The 20,478-nt window shown below is 40.1% G+C and overlaps 1 protein-coding gene across 1 annotated transcript in view; it reads left to right on the top strand.

Moving 5' to 3' along the window:
- Positions 1-9,635, top strand: part of APPBP2 (amyloid beta precursor protein binding protein 2) — a 77,382-nt gene extending 67,747 nt beyond the window's left edge. The window contains exons 11-13 of the mRNA XM_039476389.2: positions 1,471-1,661; positions 4,239-4,404; positions 7,243-9,635. Coding sequence (XP_039332323.1) covers positions 1,471-1,661; positions 4,239-4,404; positions 7,243-7,496 — 611 coding nt within the window. The 3' untranslated portion in view covers positions 7,497-9,635. The remainder of the gene's footprint in view (positions 1-1,470; positions 1,662-4,238; positions 4,405-7,242) is intronic.
- Positions 9,636-20,478: the final 10,843 nt, after the last annotated feature.

Below are 20,478 nucleotides of genomic sequence, written 5' to 3'. Positions count from 1 at the left end.
ATAGCAGAGATTACAGTAGCTGTAATCCCAGCTACTCAGGAGGCTGAGGTAGGAGAATTGCTTGAACCCATGAGGCAGAAGTTGCAGTGAGCAGAGATCATGCCACTGCACTCCAGCCTGGGCTACAGAACGAGACTCTGTCTCAAAAAAAAAAATTGTTAAAAGCCAGAATTTCTTTCTTATCTCTCTCCCTTTTGTAATTCAATCATGCATGCATTAGGTTTTTTTTGAGGATTACATGGAAGAATAACACAAATGTTTCCACACAACGTGGATAGAAGATGGGTTTCATAGCTTCAGCTTTGTAGTGCAGGATTCTTATCCTGAGCTTCATATCAAGTTACCCTGAATGTTGCAAGGCTTTTGCCAAATACCCCTATCTTCCATTTCTTATTTTAACTTTCCTTCTGATTACCACCAAGGCTTTCTCAGGTAATGCATTTATTTTGCTAACATAATTGGGTCACCTATGTGGTAATTCTGTGCATGTGGGATATGTTCTACCTTAATTCTGGAACTGAGTTTTTTCTCTCTCTAGGTTTGCATTTTTTAAGTTAACACAAGTAATGCATGATTAATGTCAGAAGTTAAAAAATTAGATAGAAAAGAGAAAAAATAAATTACCTTAAAATCCCACCAATCCTCAATCAACATTTTGGTGAATATTATTTTAGACTTCTCTTACTTCAAATAAGATAACTAAGTGAATGATTTTTTTAGTTTTATAATTGTTTCACTTAATATATTATAAACATGTTTTCATGTCTCTACATACGTTCTTTTTTTCTAATGTATTTAACCTTACCATTATTATTTGACTCTTATAATTGTTTTAACTGTTTTCTTTTTTAAAAATGCTACAATGAAATAGATCTCTTTTTCTTACCTTTGTATACATAGACAGTTTTCCAAGAAATCAAATTATCTGGTAAAAGAATATGTATATTCTTAAGACTTTAGATGGAGTTTGAAAGTCTTGAATGCAGCTTTGAAATTGAAATGTCTTCTTGTCTGATGTGGTTGGTCAGATGAGTAGGAAACCAGTTGTTTTAGCTGTGTTTGGTTAAAGGTTATGTTTTATAAAGTGTGGTTTCAAAATGTTCAAAGTGCTAAGGTACTCCTTGACACAGTTTCATAACTTTTAAAAACTTGCCTTGTCCTTGCATTTAATTTAAAAAACAAATTCACATCAGCAAAGTATAGCAGTCTATTAAAATAGAAGCTAATTCTGCAAAATAGTTTGTACCATTGTTTTTCTTAAATTTGAATTTATTATACTGTGCAAAATAGAATGACTGCCAAAAAGTGTACTTTTTTGTGAAAGTGGAATTCTTTCATCTTGACCAGTTCCAAACCATAATCACATATAAATACGTTCAGTAAACATTTATATTACTTAAGTTTAGATGTTCTGATTAGCTTTGGTAGATGGGTTTTGAAGTGCACTAATTTATTGCCTTCTTTATTTAGCACTTATTTTAGAGGAGATTGCAATTGACTGTCATAATAAGGAAACTGAACAGAGGCTACTTCAAGAAGCTCATGATTTGCACCTGTCTTCACTCCAACTAGCTAAAAAAGCTTTTGGGGAATTTAATGTACAGACTGCAAAGCACTATGGAAACCTTGGAAGACTTTATCAGTCAATGAGAAAATTTAAGGTAGAAACATGTTTTACTATGTTTTTCTCTCTCTTAAGTAATGAAGTAGAATCTTAAATAATAAATCTTAAGCTCAAATAAATTGTATACTGACTTTTTTCCACGAAGAAATTGAGAAAATAGCCAGTATAAAACAACAAGAGGCCAAGCACAGTGGCTCATTCCTATAATCCTGGCACTTTGGGAGGCTGAGATGGGAGGTTCTCTTAAGACCAGGAGTTTGAGACCAGCCTGGGCAACATAGGGAGACCCTGTCTGTACAAAAATTAGATAGATGTGGTGGCACTTGCCTATCTTTCTAGCTACTTGGAAGACTAAGGCAGGAGGATGGCTTGAGCCCAAGAGGTTGAGACTATAGTGGCTATGATTACACCATTGCACTCTGGCCTAGGTGACAAAGTGAGACCCTATCTCTAAAACAAACAAAAAATAGTCAAAATGTAAATATCAGGACCATGGGCCAGGCACAGTGGCTCAAGCCTATAATTCCAGCATTTTGGGAGGCCAGAGTAGGAGGAGCACCTGAAGCCAGGAGTTCAAGACTAGCCTGGTCAATATAGGGAAATTCTGTCTCTACAAAAAACACAAAATTAGCCAGACATGGTGGCTTATACCTGTAGTCCCAGCTTCTCCAGAGGCTGAGGCAAGAGGATTACTTGATCCCAAGAGGTTGAGGCTGCAGTGAGCTATGATCACACCACTGCACTCCAGTCTAGCTGACAGAGTAAGAGCCTGTTTCAAAAAGAAAAAAAAAAAAATCAAGACCATGAACAATTGGGAAACATGTCAGACCAAAAGGATTAATATATGAGGCCAGGCGCAGTGGCTGACATCTGTAATCCCAACACTTTGGGAGGCCGAGGCGGGCGGATCACTTGAGGTCAGAAGTTCAAGACTAGCCTGGCCAACATGGTGAAACCCCATCTCTACTAAAAATACAAAAATTAGCCAGGTGTGGTAGCATGCGCCTGTTGTTCCAGCTACTCAGGAGGCTGAGACAGGAGAATTGCTTGAACTTAGGAAGTGAAGATTGTAGTGAGCCAAGATCTGCACTCCAACTTGGGTGACAGAGTGAAACTTCGTCTCAAAAAAAAAAGGTTAATATACAAAAGTAGTGCTTCAGATAAGAAAAAAAATTTAAATAAAAAAGACAAATATGATTGCTATACTTGACTTCAAACATGGTTCTTAGTATATAATTATTGATACATAATTCTTAGTATATACTACGTACATATAGCTCTTAGCAGAATACCTGGCACGTGGTAGGTATACAAGAAGTGTCAGATATTGCAGCAAGTATTATTAATCGTAGCAATAAATATGACTAACTTTAATGTCTTTTAGAATTTCGAGTTATAAATTCCTTTTTTTTTTTTTTTTTTAAATATAAGATCTTACTCTGTTGCCCAGGCTGTACAGTACAGTGGTGTGATCACGGCTCACTGCAGCCTCAGCCTCCCTGGGCTCAGGTGATCCTTTCACCTCAGCCTACCAAGTTGCTGGGAGTACAGGCACACACCACCTTGCCAGCTAATTTTTGTATTGTTTGCAGAGACAGGGTCTTGTCCTATTGCGTAGACTGATCTCGAACTCCTGGGCTCAAGCAATCTACCTGCCTCGATCTCCCAAACTGTTGGGATTACAGGCGTGAGCCACTGCATTTAGCCTATACATTCTCAATTAATTTTGGATCACAGCAGGGAATGAGTGAGAGGTCTGCCTTACCTGAAAAGCAGACCCTTTATGTCCCTCAATTTGCTTGAGTTTATTTTGTTGAGGGAAATAAAAATTGTCAAAATTCCAAAAAATGAAATAAAGTATATGCCCATGTAAATTAACATATTTATGATATAGAGCTTGTAAAGAAGGTCCAACTAAAATTTGGACTGTTAACTGTTACCCAAAGGAAGTAATTTTTATTTTAGAATATTTTGTTAATTTCTTCTAACAGTTTCTTTTTTTTTTTTTTTTTTGAGACGGAGTTTCGCTCTTGTTACCCAGGCTGGAGTGCAATGGTGCGATCTCGGCTCACCACAACCTCCGCCTCCTGGGTTCAGGCAATTTTCCTGCCTCAGCCTCCTGAGTAGCTGGGATTACAGGCACATGCCACCATGCCCAGCTAATTTTTTTGTATTTTTAGTAGAGACGGGGTTTCACCGTGTTGACCGGGATGGTCTCGATCTCTTGACCTCGTGATCCACCCGCCTCGGCCTCCCAAAGTGCTGGGATTACAGGCTGAGCCACCGCGCCCGGCCCTAACAGTTTCTTATAATTAATTTTGCAAATTTCTTCTTTGTTGTTAATTTCTTCTAACAATTTTTTATTACTAGGGTAAGTTTTCACTTGTTACTTTTGGCATAGGATAATATTGCTGTCATTAGTTTATCTGCAGTTTCCAAAAATCTGTAATGCTTCCCATAGGCAGTTTTTGGAATAACATAGTATGTTCTTTGATCTGATTACCTCATGGCATTCATAAGATGTCTTTGGCATTTAGATCAGTCTTGCTCATTGAGTAAGAACTGTTAAGATGAGAAAAAGTATAATGATTGATTCGGCATAATTGTTTTTCAGGAAGCTGAAGAAATGCACATCAAAGCAATTCAGATTAAAGAACAGCTTCTTGGTCAAGAAGATTATGAAGTAGCCCTTTCAGTGGGACATCTGGCTTCTTTATATAATTATGACATGAATCAGTATGAAAACGCTGAGAAACTTTATTTGCGATCTATAGCAATTGGTATGTTACATTTACATTTTCTGTAGTCAGTTGATTACAAATCAACATGTCAGCATGTCTTACATGTTATATAAGGAAAATGTTATTAAAGGCTTAATAACATTTTATGAGCTGGGTACAGTGGCTCATACGTGTAATTCCAGCACTTTGGGAGGCCAAGGTTGGTGGATCGCTTGAGATCAGGAGTTGGAGACCAGCCTGGCCAGTGTGATGAAACCCCATCTCTACTAAAAAATACAAAAAAAAAAAAAAAAAAAAAAAGGCCAAGCATAAGTCCCAACAACTCAGGAGGCTGAGGCAGAGGAGAATCACTTGAACCTGGGAGATGGAGGCTGCCATTGAGCTGAGATTGCGCCACTGCAGTCTAGCCTGGGTGACAGAACAAGACTCCATCTCAAAAAATAAATAAAATAAATAGTAAAATATAAAATAAAATAGACTTAAATGGGGTAAGTTGCTAAGGATATTCAGGAACCACCCAAAAATCATCTGGAACATTTTGCTAAAGGTGCTTTTTTTTGATATTGAAGTCAGTAGTAAGAGGTGTGACAGTAGAGTGTCATGTGTAGGCAAAAGTAGTTATTTTAAACTGTTTGTGCAATTACTGCCCACTCATTCCTCCCCCTACCTTCTCCTAACTTTAACATCATGGATCAGGTTTACCTGTTTTTGAACTTGATTAAGTTATACAATGTATATTTGTATGTGTCTGGCTTATTGGTGAACATTAATGGTGAAATCTGTGATGTTGCATATTACTGCCGTATGTTTGATTAGGATGTCATTATCCATTCCACTGTTTTGTTTTTTTCCTTTTTAAATGTTTTTATTTTTTTGAAACCATTACATCTGAGACCATTCCACTGTTAATACACATTTGGAACATTTGGATTTCCATTTCAGGACTACTACAAAATCAAAATAAGAAGCCATGTCCATCATCTTATGAAGTTCCTGTTAAAACTCTTACCCATTTTTTATATTGATTTGTCTTATCGTTTTCTTATTGACTTACAGAAGTTCTTCATATAATATGAATCTGACAGACCCTTCGTTGGTCATACACACTGCAGATATATTCTCTTACTCTATTGCTTGTTTCCTAATGGAGCCTTTTATAAAACAAAAGTTGTTAATTTTTTTTTTTTGAGGCAGGATCTTATCCTGTACAGAACAGGGCTCACTGCAGCCTCAACCTCCTGGGCTCAGGTGATCCTCCTGCCTCAGCCCCCTAAGTAGCTGGGACTACAGACGTGTGCCAGCATACCTGGTGATTTTTTTTTTTTTTTTTTCTTCAATATGACGAGGTCTCACAGTGTTGGCCCAGGCTGATCTCAAGTTCCTGAGCTCAAGTGATTCTCCTGCCTCAGCCTCCCAAAGTACTGGGATTGCAGGCATACAGGCATGAGCCACTGCGCCTGGCCAGTTTTTAATGTAATCAGATGCATCAGTATTTTCTTTTGTGAATAGTACTTTTTGTATTCTGTTTAAGAAATCTTTTCAGCTGGGCACGGTGGCTCAAGCGAGATTGTGCCTATAATCATTTATCCATATACATGGGGGTTCCCTATTATTCATAATATGTTGACTGACTTGCTCATTCCTCAAGTACAGGTAGTTTCAGAATTGCTAACCCATACCACTATGAAAAACAAACCTACTATTTACTGTTCAATATTTCTTTACAGTTTTCCTTTTTCTTTAGTCTGAAGGTAGTATATGTTCAGAATACAGTGTTCAAGAGTTAGTTGGGGTTATTTACACCCCTTTCCTTCAATGTGGTTATGTTATTTTTTCTTTTTTCTTTCTTTTTTTTTTTTTTTGAGACAGAGTCTCACTCGGTTGCCAGGCTGGAGTGCTGTGGTGTGATCTCGGCTCACTGCAACCTCTGCCTCCTGGTTTCAGGTGATTCCCCTGCCTCAGCCTCCTGAGAAGCTGTGACTACAGGCGGGTGCCACCATGCCTGGCTAATTTTTTTTTTTTTTTTTAAATTTTTCTCTCCCTCCCTCTCCTTTTTTTTTTTTTTTTTTTTTTTTTGATATCTTAGTAGAGATGAGGTTTCACCATATTGGCCAGGATGGTCTCAAACTGACCTCGTGATCTGCCCGCCTTGGCTTCCTAATGTGCTGGGATTATAGGCATGAGCCACCACACCTGGCCAGTTATGTTACTCTTTTGCAGAACAATTAAGCTTATTTATCATGTTAAATTTTTGCCCACATCCATATTTTGTTATATTTTCTTATTTTCCCTATCATACACAAAAGAGCATACTATAGATACTCTTTGGTATTTTACTTTTTAAAACCTGAACAACATACATACTGTCAGTCACTTCATAACACTTTATAGAGAGCCCAGAGTTTTCCCCTCAGTTTGCAGCTACATAGTATGCCATTGAGTGAAGATACCCAGTTGATTAAACTGGTATGTGTTTTCATTTGTTTCTGTTAATTTGTAATTACAAATACTGTTGCAGTGAATAAGCTTGGGCATGTGTCTTTTTCTGTTGTTGGAGTTGCTGCCATTCTTCTTTGAGATCTCTTTAAAAAACAGTTCCTTCAAACCATGATTTTTTATAATTCTGTTCTAATCTAGCCAGCTTCTTTAGACAAGAGAAAATTTTTTTAAAGTCTTAGTGATAGCTCATAGGTGGGACTGATTTGGGGGATGCTGATGCAAGAATTACATCCATTCTTTTTGGGGGAATAAACCTAAGCCACCCTGTTGAAAGAATTGAACTTGTGTTCTTGTTATAGAAATTGCTTGTTATCTCATTATTTGTGCTTGCTTTTTTTTTCTTTTTCTTTTTTTTTTTTTTTTTTTTGTTACTTTCAGGGAAGAAACTTTTTGGTGAAGGCTACAGTGGACTAGAATATGATTATCGAGGTCTTATTAAACTTTACAACTCCATTGGAAATTACGAAAAAGTGTTTGAATATCACAATGTTCTGTCTAACTGGAACCGGTTGCGAGATCGGCAGTATTCAGTGACAGATGCTCTTGAAGATGTCAACACCAGCCCCCAGTCCACTGAAGAAGTGGTGCAGTCCTTCCTGATTTCTCAGAATGTTGAGGGACCGAGCTGCTGAAGGAGGACTTCAGTTAACCAATTACCTTTTCCCAGATTCCAGGGAATTCATACTGTGAAATCAAAACCATGTTGTTTTGGGGGGCTGGAATTTGCATTGAAACACTGGTCCAGTCCATTGAAGACCCTATTTTGGGTGATCCCTATCTTGCAGAGTGTCTGTAGGAATAAGCGTATATTCAGTTACATTCAGCATGTACCGCATGTGTAAGTAGTCTGGCCCACATTTTCAACCTAGTAGAACAAACAACAGGAAATCTTTTTTTGTTTTTGTTTTTAAAAAATTCATTTTGCAGAAAGCCTGAAATAATAAAACATACCCCTAAATAAAACTATTTAAGAGTTTAAAAGAGTTGCATTCTTTTATGTAAGGATGATTGTAACAACTTTTTAATATGTAATTCTTCCATGTGGAGGTATTCAATACTGTAGTGTAAAGGAATTTTATGGGGAAAATCTTTATATGCAGTATAGAAAAGTTAACACAAGTACTAATAAAACGGACATCCCAACTTAAGTTTGGCTACCTTGCCCAGAGAAGTGTATACAACCACTCTGTATTACCAAGAAAGGACTGTCAGATTCATCTGAACTGGACCAGTGTTGATCTGTAAGTAATAGAAAATCTGATAGACCAGCATTACTGACTTTTTTTTTTTTTTTTTTTTTTTTTTGGTACAACAGTGCAAGATGCTCTGATGGCATTTGCTAACAGGACCAGGAGGATCTAAAAAGGACCAGCCTAATGTAGAAGGTGATTATTTGGACCAGAGGCTTTAGATTATTGTTTTAGACCCTATGTATACTTTTATCAGAATGATTTTTTTTAGATTAATGATGAAAACGGATAATGCAAAAATTATATTCATGTAATAGATACCAATTAGGGAAGTTTGGCAACTTCAATGGCATATTTTTAGTCAAGGTACACAGATGGCAGTGCCATAAGCAAGTCTATAAATACCGGCTGCAGCCATCCCCCTCATTTTAAATGGTGCCCTAATAATCAATGCAGTTAACAAGTATATTGGCTGTGAGTCATGAAACAGTTCATGTTCAGATGGAAATGTTAGGTTACTGTATGGTTTATGGATATTAATGAAAACGAATGCCCAAAAATAAGTCTTAGAAAATCTTCTGTTTTTATGGTAAATAGTAATACAACTAGGTCATTTCATTTGAAATCTAGGAGTCAAATGAAAAGATCACCTAATAATACAACAATTTCACTAACTTGACTTTCTGTTTATTGGGTTTTGAGTTGATTTTTTTAAAGCCAGTCAGGTTATTTAATAATGAGGTAATAAATTTAAGAATTTGTGACATGTAGCAATTCAAGAAACAAAAAGGTATTTTGCTGTTACCTCAATTCTTACTGTAGTAGCCTAACTAATGCTTCTATAGTTAAGAATCTGGGTTCCCCCCTATTTTCAGGGGTTCATGACTTGGCTGTTAAAGTTGTTGCTCCTAGCTAATGCTTCGAGTAGTCTATGGGTGAATGGATGTGTGTTGAATTTTAGGTTTCTTTTAACATGCATGTTGGGTGAGAGGGGAAAAAATCTAAACTGTCTGCCACATTGATCTTGAGTACAGAAAAATTCATTGTAGATTTCAAATTTTATTAATATTTTAAGCACTTTTTTGAACTTCCCAACCTTGTTTGAAGCTGTTATTTGCAGTCCTATTAGTTATAAGCCAGTGCATTTAAGACCCTAGGAGGGGATTGGTTGGGGGATGTATTCGTAGAGATGAAGCATGCCCATACCCTAAGATGATTAACTGTGTGGTTTAGAAACCTGGGTTTATTCCTCAAATTGAATTATTTTATTTTTAAAATTTGGAAAGAGTAGATTGACATACTTAAAGTTTATGAAGCTGCCCCCACCCCCCGCCCCTCAGTTAATTGCAGTCTGATGCCAAGAGGCACTTCTTTATTAATTACCAAATAGTCTTTGTGACCAGGGACTAACATTTTTAAGTTACTCAGCTCTATCCTCATGGGCCTATATATTTAATACCTCCAAAGATCTTTTCAGGATAGACTTTGTATGCTTTTATTGGTTATTTAGATTCCAGTGGTATGTTTGTGGTATAGGAATGTCATGGTAAATTGTTTTTTAATAAATATTTTGAAACATGTTTCCATATGAAGTTTTTTTTTTTTAATCTGTATTTTTTGGTTTTGTGCACATACAGCATTTCCTAGGATAAAAATAAAGAAATGACTTACAGCCTCATTGTCCGTAACTCAGTTTGAACTCAGCTTAGCTCACACTCAGTGATAAAACAACACGGTGTTTAGAAGCCTAGGATGACAGGGTGGTAATGTCAGTTGGCAGTCAGTTGTGTTTTTCTGAAACATGGTTATTGGCAGTTTCTCCTTATCACTGCTGCTTTAATGTTTTTTTGTTTGTTTGTTTGTTTGTTTGTTTGTAAATCCACGTACTTTAATGCATACACTCTAGCTTAAGAAAACAGATTTTCACTTTTGGTTAGGGATCTGACTTAATATGCTGTTATTTCTGGTTCTAATGAAGAGTAATACCTTATAACTTTAAGATTCATCCTTTTAGTAGGGATGTTTAGGACAAGTTAGAAAGATGTGTGCCACTATGATTTGTTGGTTTTTTTAAAAAATCTCGGAGAAAAGAATAAATTTCATTTTACAATAAGTTTACCTTGCACAAACTTTTTACATATGGTGAGGTATGTAAGGAAGCCCTGGCCAACTTCAAGGTTTTTCGGGAGTTCAGTAAAGTCATGTTAAATGAGGGCCTTTGATCTCATCCTCTTCTGACTCTTCTCTTCTACTCAGTCTTTTCCTAAGGTTTGGTGCTACTCAAGTTGGGTGCATCAGGGAGCTCTGTCCGCACTCGCATGTGTCGCTCAGGTCGCCATTCATGCCTGCATTCCATTTATTAGAGCCAGTTGGGATTTTTAGAATATAATCTTTAGAGTCCTTAAAGCTGACTTTGCCAGAGGGATTGAGACCCTTATTACCATCAAATCTCTGCCTCTGCTTGGTTAAAAATTGATTCACTATTGCTTTGTAGTAACCCCTGCCCAGGTATTTTTTCATTTGTGAAAATAAAGGATTTGATAAAGACCTTGGGTCCTAGTCTGTTAGGAAGAGTTTATAATTTTGTGAAAATTAAGTACAGAGGCTGCAATCTCAGAAATAATGAGGATGTCATCTGGCTGCTCCCTAATAGTGCAGACCAAAAACTGCAGTAAACACATGCCGAAACATGATTGAAACCTTTGACCAAAACTGTATACATAGAAATAATGATTTGCTCATAACAGGTATCGTTAACTGCCATTTTTTTATGTTTTTCATAAAACATAAAAACACAAATTTCTCTAGCCTTGCTGCTTCCTTTTTATTTTTTCTGAGTGGCAAAGTTACTACTGGAAAAACACTAATTTATAAGTGCAAATTTTTTTAGAGTTTTATGTTTGCTTTAAAAGTGAATGTGTATTTCGCCTCTTGGCTGTGGAGGATCTTAGTTGCCAGGAAATTCTTTTTTTTTTTTAAACAGAGTTTCACTCTTGTTGCCCAGGCTGGAGTGCAGTGGCGCCGTCTTGGCTCACTGCAGCCTCCACCTCCCCGGTTCAAGCAATTCTGCCTCAGCCTCCTGAGTAGCTGGGATTATAGGCACCCGCCACCATGCCCAGCTAGGAAATTATTTTCTTGTTGTTAATATAACATTTGGATTAATCTCCAGCTTCAACACTAGTTCTTTTGTCCATAAATCTCAGGAATGTTTTAGGCAGAAAACTGGTTTTACCCTGTTGATAATCAGAAGGAGTGTGCTTTAGGATTTATTGCATAATACTATTCTTTAATTGCAGTCCTAGGTATCTATAGCATGAGTGGCCTTAGTGAGTTGTTGAAGTGCACATGTTTTTCAAGAGTAAAATTTAAGATTAAAAATATATGCTATATATAGATATCTAGAAAACTTGGTTTGTGGTGCACAGTTAAGTGTTGGATCACTAAATAACCATTGCAGGTACCATTTGTGTAACATTACTCATTTCTGTAGATTCCTTTTATGGGAAGATATGTTGCCATGGTAACTAAAACTCTTCAGTTTAGTTCTACTTTTATGATGTGAATGAATGCTACATTTTACTAAATATTACCAGGTCAGTACTATTTTTATACTTTATTAAGCAACAGGGGATTTCAGTTTAATAGACTCAAAATAAAAACTTCTTAATGGAACAGTTAAAAGCAAAACACTAACAATCTTTACATGAAAATCCCCACTAGTAGTGCCACAATAATTTCTATAGAAATATCTAAGGTCATTAGATTTTTGAAGACAGTTCTTCATTGTGTCAGGATGACCTTTCATATCATTCTCACCAACTTGTAGTGCCCACTGTTATTTGTAACTATTAAACCATACTAAGTATGTTTGTAACCAGCATTGTGATATATTCTGTACTTGTATTGCTAAAAATGAATTATTGACCTAATAAATATAGTGTTCCTGTATTCATAGTGTATCTGTTTCCAATTTGGTTTTGATTGCTTTTCGTTGGGATTAAGCTTTGCAGACTGTTTTTATTAGAGAACAGTGTGAGAGAAACTGTCAGAACTAGAACAAAAGTGCCCCTGTTCAAGAAAATTAAGATGTGTGGCAGAGGAGGCACATAGTAACATCTGGAGATTGTGCTGATGAAAAGCACTTTGAAAAAGACAAAGCACTGCATCAATGCAAAGGGATTTTTTAGTCTTTACAAAAGTCTTAACAAAAGCATACCGTTCTTTTAAGAATCCTCTCATTCCGGCCGGGTGCGGTGGCTCAAGCCTGTAATCCCAGCACTTTGGGAGGCCGAGGCGGGTGGATCACGAGGTCAAAAGATTGAGACCATCCTGGTCAACATAGTGAAACCCCGTCTCTACTAAAAATACAAAAAAATCAGCTGGACATGGTGGTGCGTGCCTGTAATCCCAGCTACTCAGGAGGCTGAGGCAGGAGAATTGCCTGAACCCAGGAGGCGGGAGGTTGCGGTGAGCCGAGATCGCGCCATTGCACTCCAGCCTGGGTAACAAGAGCGAAACTCCGTCTCAAAAAAAAAAAAAGAATCCTCTCACTCTAAAGGCTGGAGATGAATGAGGAGACCTGGTAAAGTTCTCCTGGGAATAGTGAAGAAAACCCTAGATTGGAGTTTCAGTTCCAGCTCTGTCTCTGAACTAGAAGATTCTGAGTTACGTCATTCCAACCCTCTTTGTGTTTTATTTCCTCACATGAATAAGGGTGTCAAATTAGGTCTTTAAAAAACTTCACCATGGGCCGGGTGCGGTGGCTCAAGCCTGTAATCCCAGCACTTTGGGAGGCCGAGGCGGGTGGATCACGAGGTCAAGAGATCGAGACCATCCTGGTCAACATGGTGAAACCCCGTCTCTACTGAAAATACAGAAAATTAGCTGGGCATGGTGGTGCGTGCCTGTAATCCCAGCTACTCAGGAGGCTGAGGCAGGAGAATTGCCTGAACCCAGGAGGCGGAGGTTGCGGTGAGCCGAGATCGCGCCATTGCACTCCAGCCTGGGTAACAAGAGCGAAACTCCGTCTCAAAAAAAAAAAAAAAAAACTTCACCATGAAACAGCATAAATCTGAAGTACTCAAAAATCAGTTATAGGAAATGAAGATTTAATTTTTAAAGATTAGGAAGAAGAAATTGTAGGCAAAATCCCATCACTTGGAATATGGTCAGCATCAGCTTCATTGCCTGCCACATTCAGTGATACTGGGTTTTGAAATATTTCTTTTTACATCTCCATGACTTTGAACCTCTGAACATGCTACTTCCTTTTCTCTTTGGAATGCCATTTCCTGGATAGTCTTACCTGTCAGGCTCAAAGATCAAGGGAACCTTTCCTTTAAAGTTTGTGTTGCCACTTGGTACTAATGCAACATTTTAGTGAGAGCTCTGTTAAAGCAATTACCATGTGGCCCTATAACTTATAGAGTATTAAGACTAATTTCCAACTTGTAAACTTTGCTGATTTATTTTTTCAAGAAACAACAGAGTTTACCCTGTGACAGATACTGTCCTGAGTGTGTTAGCAAACTACACCAAGTAACTTTAAACACACGTTTCTATAGACAAATGCCCATTAGGATGGCTATTACAGAAAACAAGTGTTGGCAAGGATGTGCAGAAATGAGAGCCCTATGTGCACTGTTGGCAGGAATGTAAAATGCTACATCTGCCATGAAAACCAGTAGGACCTGTGCTCAAAAAATTAAAAACACAATTACTCTGTGATCCAGCAATTCAACTTCTGGATATAGATCCAAAAGAAAGGTTCTTGAACAGATGCTTATATACCCATGTAGCAGCATTATTCGCAATAGCCAAAGGTGGAAGCAACCCAAATGTCTATCAATACATGAACAGGTAAATAAGGCAGGCCAGGCATGGTGTCCCACGTGTGTATTCCTAATACTTTAGGAGGCTGGCCAACACAGAAAGATTGTTTGAGCCCAGGAGTTCGAGGTCCGCCTGGGCAACAAGGTGAAACCCTGTCTCTACAAAAAAATACAAAAGAAATAATTAGCATGGTGGCACACACCTGTAGTCCCACCTACTCAGGAGACTGCGGTGGGAGGATTGCTTGAGCCCAGGAGGTCGAGGCTGCAGTGAGTCATGATCACACCACACCGCATGCCAGCCTGGGTGACAGAGTGAGACCCTGTCTCAAATAAATATCGCTGGGCATGGTGGCTTACTGAGTACCAGCTCGGCCATAGAGACACCCATCCAGGCGGTGCTGAAGGAAATGAGAGACAGACCTCCATATAGAACAGCAAAGTGGGTCTATGCAGGGGGCCAGCAGCCTTCCAAACTAAGAGTCTCAGGAGCTGACAGCATTCGAGGCTACAGGCCCCAAATAGACTCTGACCCATGCAGTTATTCTCTCTGAACAGGTGATCATTATTAACAAGCAGGTGTTTGGTATTTTCTCATAACAAAACACACACCAAGTAGTCAGCTGGTGCCCACTTAACACTGATCACAAACAACCTAAAGTATTCTCCACGAGGGAGCCATGGGAGCAGGGTGAGATATCTTAAGGATTTGTTTTAACATGATGTTTATACATTGTCCTGCCACTTTGGAATGCCCCAAGTAGTTTTCTACTTGGGGATGCTGCAGCTAGGTTTTCTTTGCCATCGTTCCTCCTCACAAACAATATATTCTGTCATATACTCAGCATTCAAACAATATTCATAAACAACGTTCCTCAACATCAATATTCATAAACATTTCTCAACAGTGGTGCATGCCTGTAATCCCAGCTACTCCAGAGGCTGAGACAGGAGAATTGCCTGAACCTGGGAGGCGGAGGTTGCAGTAAGCCAATATCGTGCCACTGCACTCCAGCCTGGGCAACAGAGCAAGACACTGTCAAAAAAAATAATAATAATAATAATAATAATCTGTAGATATATAGATACTTCAAGAATGTTAAGAAAACAACAGAAATAAATACAGCATATACATACAGTGGAATATTCATAAGAATAGAAAATTCTGACAAATCTATAACATGGACAAAGTTTGAAGATACGCTAAGTCAAATAAGACAATCACAAAGTATGATTCTACTATATGATGCATCTAGGGTAGTCAAATTCATAGAAGCAGAAAGTAGGGACAGGGCATGGTGGCTCATGCCTGTAATCCCAGCACTTTGGGAGACTGAGGCGGGCAGATCACAAGGTCAGGAGTTCGAGACCAGCATGGTGAAACCTCATCTCTACCCAAAATACAAAAATTAGCTGTATTAAATTAACATGGTGGCGCATATCTGTAGTCCCAGTTACTCACAAAGCTGAGGCAGAAGAATTGCTTGATAGAGGTTGCCAGGAGCTAGAGGTAGGGGAAAATGGAGAGTAGTTGCCTAATGCAGGTGTACCCAACCCCCGGGCCATGGACTGGTCCAGGTTGGTGGCCTGTTAGGCACTGAGCCACATGGCAGGAGGTAGGCAGTCGGTGTGCTCACTTGCCTGAGCTCTGCATCCTGTCAGATCAGTGGCAGCATTAGGTGAACCCTAAACTGCACATGTGAGGGGTCTAGGTTATTCACTTCTTAAGAGAATCTAATGCCTGATGATTTGTCACTATCTCACATCACCCCTAGATGGAACCGTCTAATTACAGGAAAACAAGTTCAGGGCTCCTACTGATTCTACATTATGGTGAGTTGTATAATTATTTCATTATATATTACAATGTAATAGTAATAGAAATAAAGTATACAATAAATATAATGTGCTTGAGTCCAGGTACAGTGGCTCACACCTGGAATCTCAGCACTCTACGAGGCCAAGGCAGGCAGATAGCTTGAGCTCAAGAGTTCGATACCTGAACATGGCAAAACCTCATCTCTATAAAAAAATACAAACAAGTAGCTGGGTGCAGTGGTACATGCCTGTGGTCCCATCTACTCAGGAGGCTGAGGTGGAAGGGTTACTTGAGCCTGGGAGGAGATTGAGGCCGCAGTGAGACGTTATTGTGCCAGTGCACCCCAGCCTGGGTGACACAGTGTGACCCTATCTCAATTTTTAAAAATGTAATATACTTGAATCATCTCAAAAGCACCCCACCTCCCCCTGATCCCAATCTGTGAAAAAATTGTCTTCCACAAAGCCAGCCCCTGGTGCCAAAAAGGTTGGGAACCACTGGCCTAATGGATCTAGAGTTTGTGTTTTGCATGATGCAAAAGTTCTGGAGATTGGTTTTGCAACACTGTGAAAATCAATACTAGTGAATTTTACACATAAAATGATTCCAATGAGGCCAGGCGTGGTGGCTCATGCCTGTAATCCCAGCACTTTGGGAGACTGAGGTGGGTCACCTGAGGTCAGGAGTTTGAGACCAGCCTGACCAATATAGTGAAACCCATCTCTACTAAAAATACAAAACTTAGCCTGGTGTGGTGGTGCATGCCTGTAGTCCCAGCTACTTGGGAGGCTGAGATAGGAGAATTGCTAGAACCTGGGAGGCGGAGGTTGCAGTGAGCTGAGAACGTGCCACTGCACTCCAGCCTGGGCGACAGAGCAAGACTCCATCAAAAAAAAAAAAAAAAAAAAAGTTCAGATGGCAAATTTTATGTGTATTTTACCACAATTCTTTAAAAATCAGAGGCTTTACTTTGCATAAGCAGTTAAATACGATGCATCAAGTTTGAAAAAAAATCTGTGAGTGATCACTTCCAGAAAACCTTCAAAAACCTCTGGTGTAATTTCTTTCTCAATTAGAACTTTGGTGTAACAAGTGAAAGTTGATTTGCATTTAAATTCTTTCCAAGTACAGAATCAGGCTTTTTCACTCTTGCTGCTATTTAAATAGTTTGAGTATTTTTCTTTCTTTCCTGTTACATAATGACGTTATTTCTCTCTATGAGCTAAGAATGATCCAGATGTTGCCTCCTGTTTCACTTAGTCATGAGGTATATGTTTTTGTTTTGTTTTTGAGACGGTCTCACTGTTGTCCAGGCTGCTTTCAAACTCCTGGGTTCAAACAATCCTCCTGCCTCAGCCTCCTAAGTAGCTGGGATTACAGGCTTGAGCCACTATGCCTAGCTCATGAATAGTTACTTTTTATTTCTAAACGTTCTATTTTTTTTTTCAAGTCTATACTCTTTTCCTATTACATATTCTCATGCCTGTAATTCCAGCACTTTGGGAGGCTGAGGCAGGTGGATTGCTTGAAGCCAGGAGTTTGAGATCAGCCTGGGCAACATGGAGAGAATACATGTCTAGAATTTTTTTTTTTTTTTTTTTTTTTTAAGTTAGCCAGGCGTGGTGGTGCATTCCTGTACTCCCATCTACTCAAGAGCCTGAGGCAGGAGGGTCACTTGAGCCTGGGAAATTGAAGCTGCAGTGAGTTATCATCATGCCACTGCACTCCAGGCTAGGTGACAGAGTGAGACCCTGTCTCAAAAAAAAGCCAATTCTGGCTGGGCGCGGTGGCTCAAGCCTGTAATCCCAGCACTTTGGGAGGCCAAGGCGGGTGGATCACAAGGTCAAGAGATCGAGACCATCCTGGTCAACAAGGTGAAACCCCGTCTCTACTAAAAATACAAAAAATCAGCTGGGCATGGTGGCGCGTGCCTGTCATCCCAACTACTCAGGATACAGAGGTGGAGGTTGCAGTGAGCCGAGATCGCGCCATTGCACTCCAGCCTGGATAACAAGAGCGGAAACTCCGTCTCAAAAAAAAAAAAAAAAAAAAAAAAAAAGCCAATGTCTGTATACAAAAACAGGAAAAATCGCAAAAAGACAGGAGCATTGTGTATGGAGGAGTCAAAAAGTCTGGGCAGTCAGCATCTCAATTCAACTAAGCAACTAAGCCAGTCCCTGAGCCCCTGTTTTCTTTTTCTTTTTTTCTTTTTTTTTTTTTTTTTTTTTTTTTTTTTTTTTTTTTTTGAGACTGAGTCTCACTGTTACCCAGGCCTACAGTGCAGTGGCACAATCTCAGCTCACTGCAATCTCCACACCCCCCGATTCAAGCAATTCACCTGCCTCAGCCTCCTGAGTAGCTGGGATGATTACAAGCATACACTGCCAAGTCTGGCCAATTTTTGTATTTTTTTTTCTTTTTTTTTTTTTTTCAATCTTGCAGGATAAAGTCTCTGAATGTACAATTTTTGTGTTTTTACTAGAGACGGGATTTTTTTTTTTTTTTTTTTTGAGAAGGAGTTTCACCCTTGTTACCCAGGCTGGAGTGCAATGGCGCGATCTCGGCTCACCGCAACCTCCGCCTCCTGGGTTCAGGCAATTCTCCTGCCTCAGCCTCCTGAGTAGCTGGGATTACAGGCACGCGCCACCATGCCCAGCTAATTTTTTGCACTTTTAGTAGAGACGGGGTTTCACCATGTTGACCAGGATGGTCTCGATCTCTTGACCTCGTGATCCACCCGCCTCGGCCTCCCAAAGTGCTGGGATTACAGGCTTGAGCCACCGCGCCCGGCTAGAGACGGGATTTTACCATGTTGGCCAGGGTGGTCTCGAACTCCTGACCTCAAGTGATCCGCCTGCCTTGCCTCTTAGAGTTCTGGGATTACAGGTGTGAGCCACCAAACCCAGTGCTAGCCTGTTTTCTCTGTAATGGGGAGAAGGAGTTTCCCTTACAAGTTTGACACAAAAATCCAATGAGAATGGTTATAAAACTCCTTGCCATTTCTTCTGAGTTACATGTATTTGTGATCATTATTATAAAGAGGAAACTTTGGGTGACTCCTGAGAAACTAGGGTGGGAGTGGGTCAGGCAATAGTCAGTCACTACATTCGCCGTTAGGAGACTTTTCCATTTAAAACTAGGAAAAGTCGCCAGGCGCGGTGGCTCAAGCCTGTAATCCCAGCACTTTGGGAGGCCGAGGCAGGTGGATCACGAGGTCAAGAGATCGAGACCATCCTGGTCAACATGGTGAAACCCCTTCTCTACTAAAAATACAAAAAATTACCTGGGCATGGTGGCACGTGCCTGTAATCCCAGCTTCTCAGGAGGCTGAGGCAGGAGAATTGCCTGAACCCAGGAGGCGGAGGTTGCGGTGAGCCGAGATTGCGCCATTGCACTCCAGCCTGGGCAACAAGAGCGAAACTCCGTCTCAAAAAAAAAAGAAGAAAACTAGTAAAAGTCATCATGTGCATTGGGTCATGCTTGGAATCTCAGTTATTTGGAAGGCAGAGATGGGAGAATCACTTGAGACTAGGAGTTTGAGGCTGCAGCGAGCTATAATCATGCCACCGCACTCCAGCCTGGACAAGAGTGAGACCTCATCTCTTTAAAAAAAAAAAAAATGGCCGGGTGTGGTGACTCATGCCTGTAATCCCAGCACTTTGGGAGGCCAAGGTGGGCGGAGTTTGAGACCAGCCTGGACAACATGGTGAAACCCTGTCTCTACTAAAAATAGAAAAATTAGCCGGGCGTGGTGGCACACACCCGTAAGTCCAGCTCCTTAGGAGGCTGAGGCAGGAGAATCACTTGATCCCGGGAGGCAGAGGTTGCAGTGAGCTGAGACTGGACCTTTGCACTCCAGCCTGGGTGACAGAGCAAGACTCCGTGTAAGGTTAAAAAAAAAAAAGAAAAGAAAAGAAAGCTTCAAAACCAAGCCTCACTTGTTGCCTATTTTCGCCTTTAGGCATCCCGATTGTTCTCACGGTTGCTAATCGCACTCCTGGCCCCCTTCTCGTCATCTTCTGCCCACGCTGGTTTGCACACACTAGTTGAAAGAACAAGGCTGTTGTGTCCCATAATTTCTCTAGGTGGCAGTGCTGCCTCCCCTTCTGGAGACACTTGGTGTTTTGGACTGTTCCCAAAACGGCCACATTTCACTTGTCAGTGAAATCTCTCAGGAGTAGAAAACATTGGAAAGCCCATAGTCACCATGGACACCCTCCAGCCTGGCTTCCTTCTCTCTGAAATCCTCCCTGCTTTGACAAAACTATGAGGATCTAGCCAAGCCAGGCTGGCCCCAGGCCTGTGCCTTCTCTTATCTTGCCACTTCTAGAGGCCATGATTATAAGGAAGAAAGAAATGGCGCTTCCTCCCCACTTCCCCCATTCACGCGTCCCTGAACTCGTTCTTCGAGACTAGATTGATACTCATTTTAGCGTGATAAGTCTATGACGATACTCACTTCTGAATGCAAACTGAGGGAGGGAGGGAGAAGGGTCACACAGATCTGCCCTGGCGTCTCCTGCTCCAGGCCAGCCCTGCGCCCTCTATGCTGCTGCCTTAGGCAGAGCCCTGGCAAGGATGTCATTTGTGTTTTTGGGAAATGATTGGACCCTCCTAGAAATGACTATCATCTACCTGGTCTTTCTAGCTGGAAACAGTGCACCATCTTCACCTCCCTCCCTCCTCCCTTTCTCATCTCCCACATCTGTCACCAAAAACTGCCCATTTTCTATAATCGCATACGTTACGATTCTCCCTTTTCTGCATACTTTCC

Source organism: Saimiri boliviensis, chromosome 17 (assembly GCF_048565385.1).
Source record: "Saimiri boliviensis isolate mSaiBol1 chromosome 17, mSaiBol1.pri, whole genome shotgun sequence".
Lineage (NCBI taxonomy): Eukaryota > Metazoa > Chordata > Mammalia > Primates > Cebidae > Saimiri > Saimiri boliviensis.
This window is presented reverse-complemented; position numbering and strand designations above follow the sequence as displayed.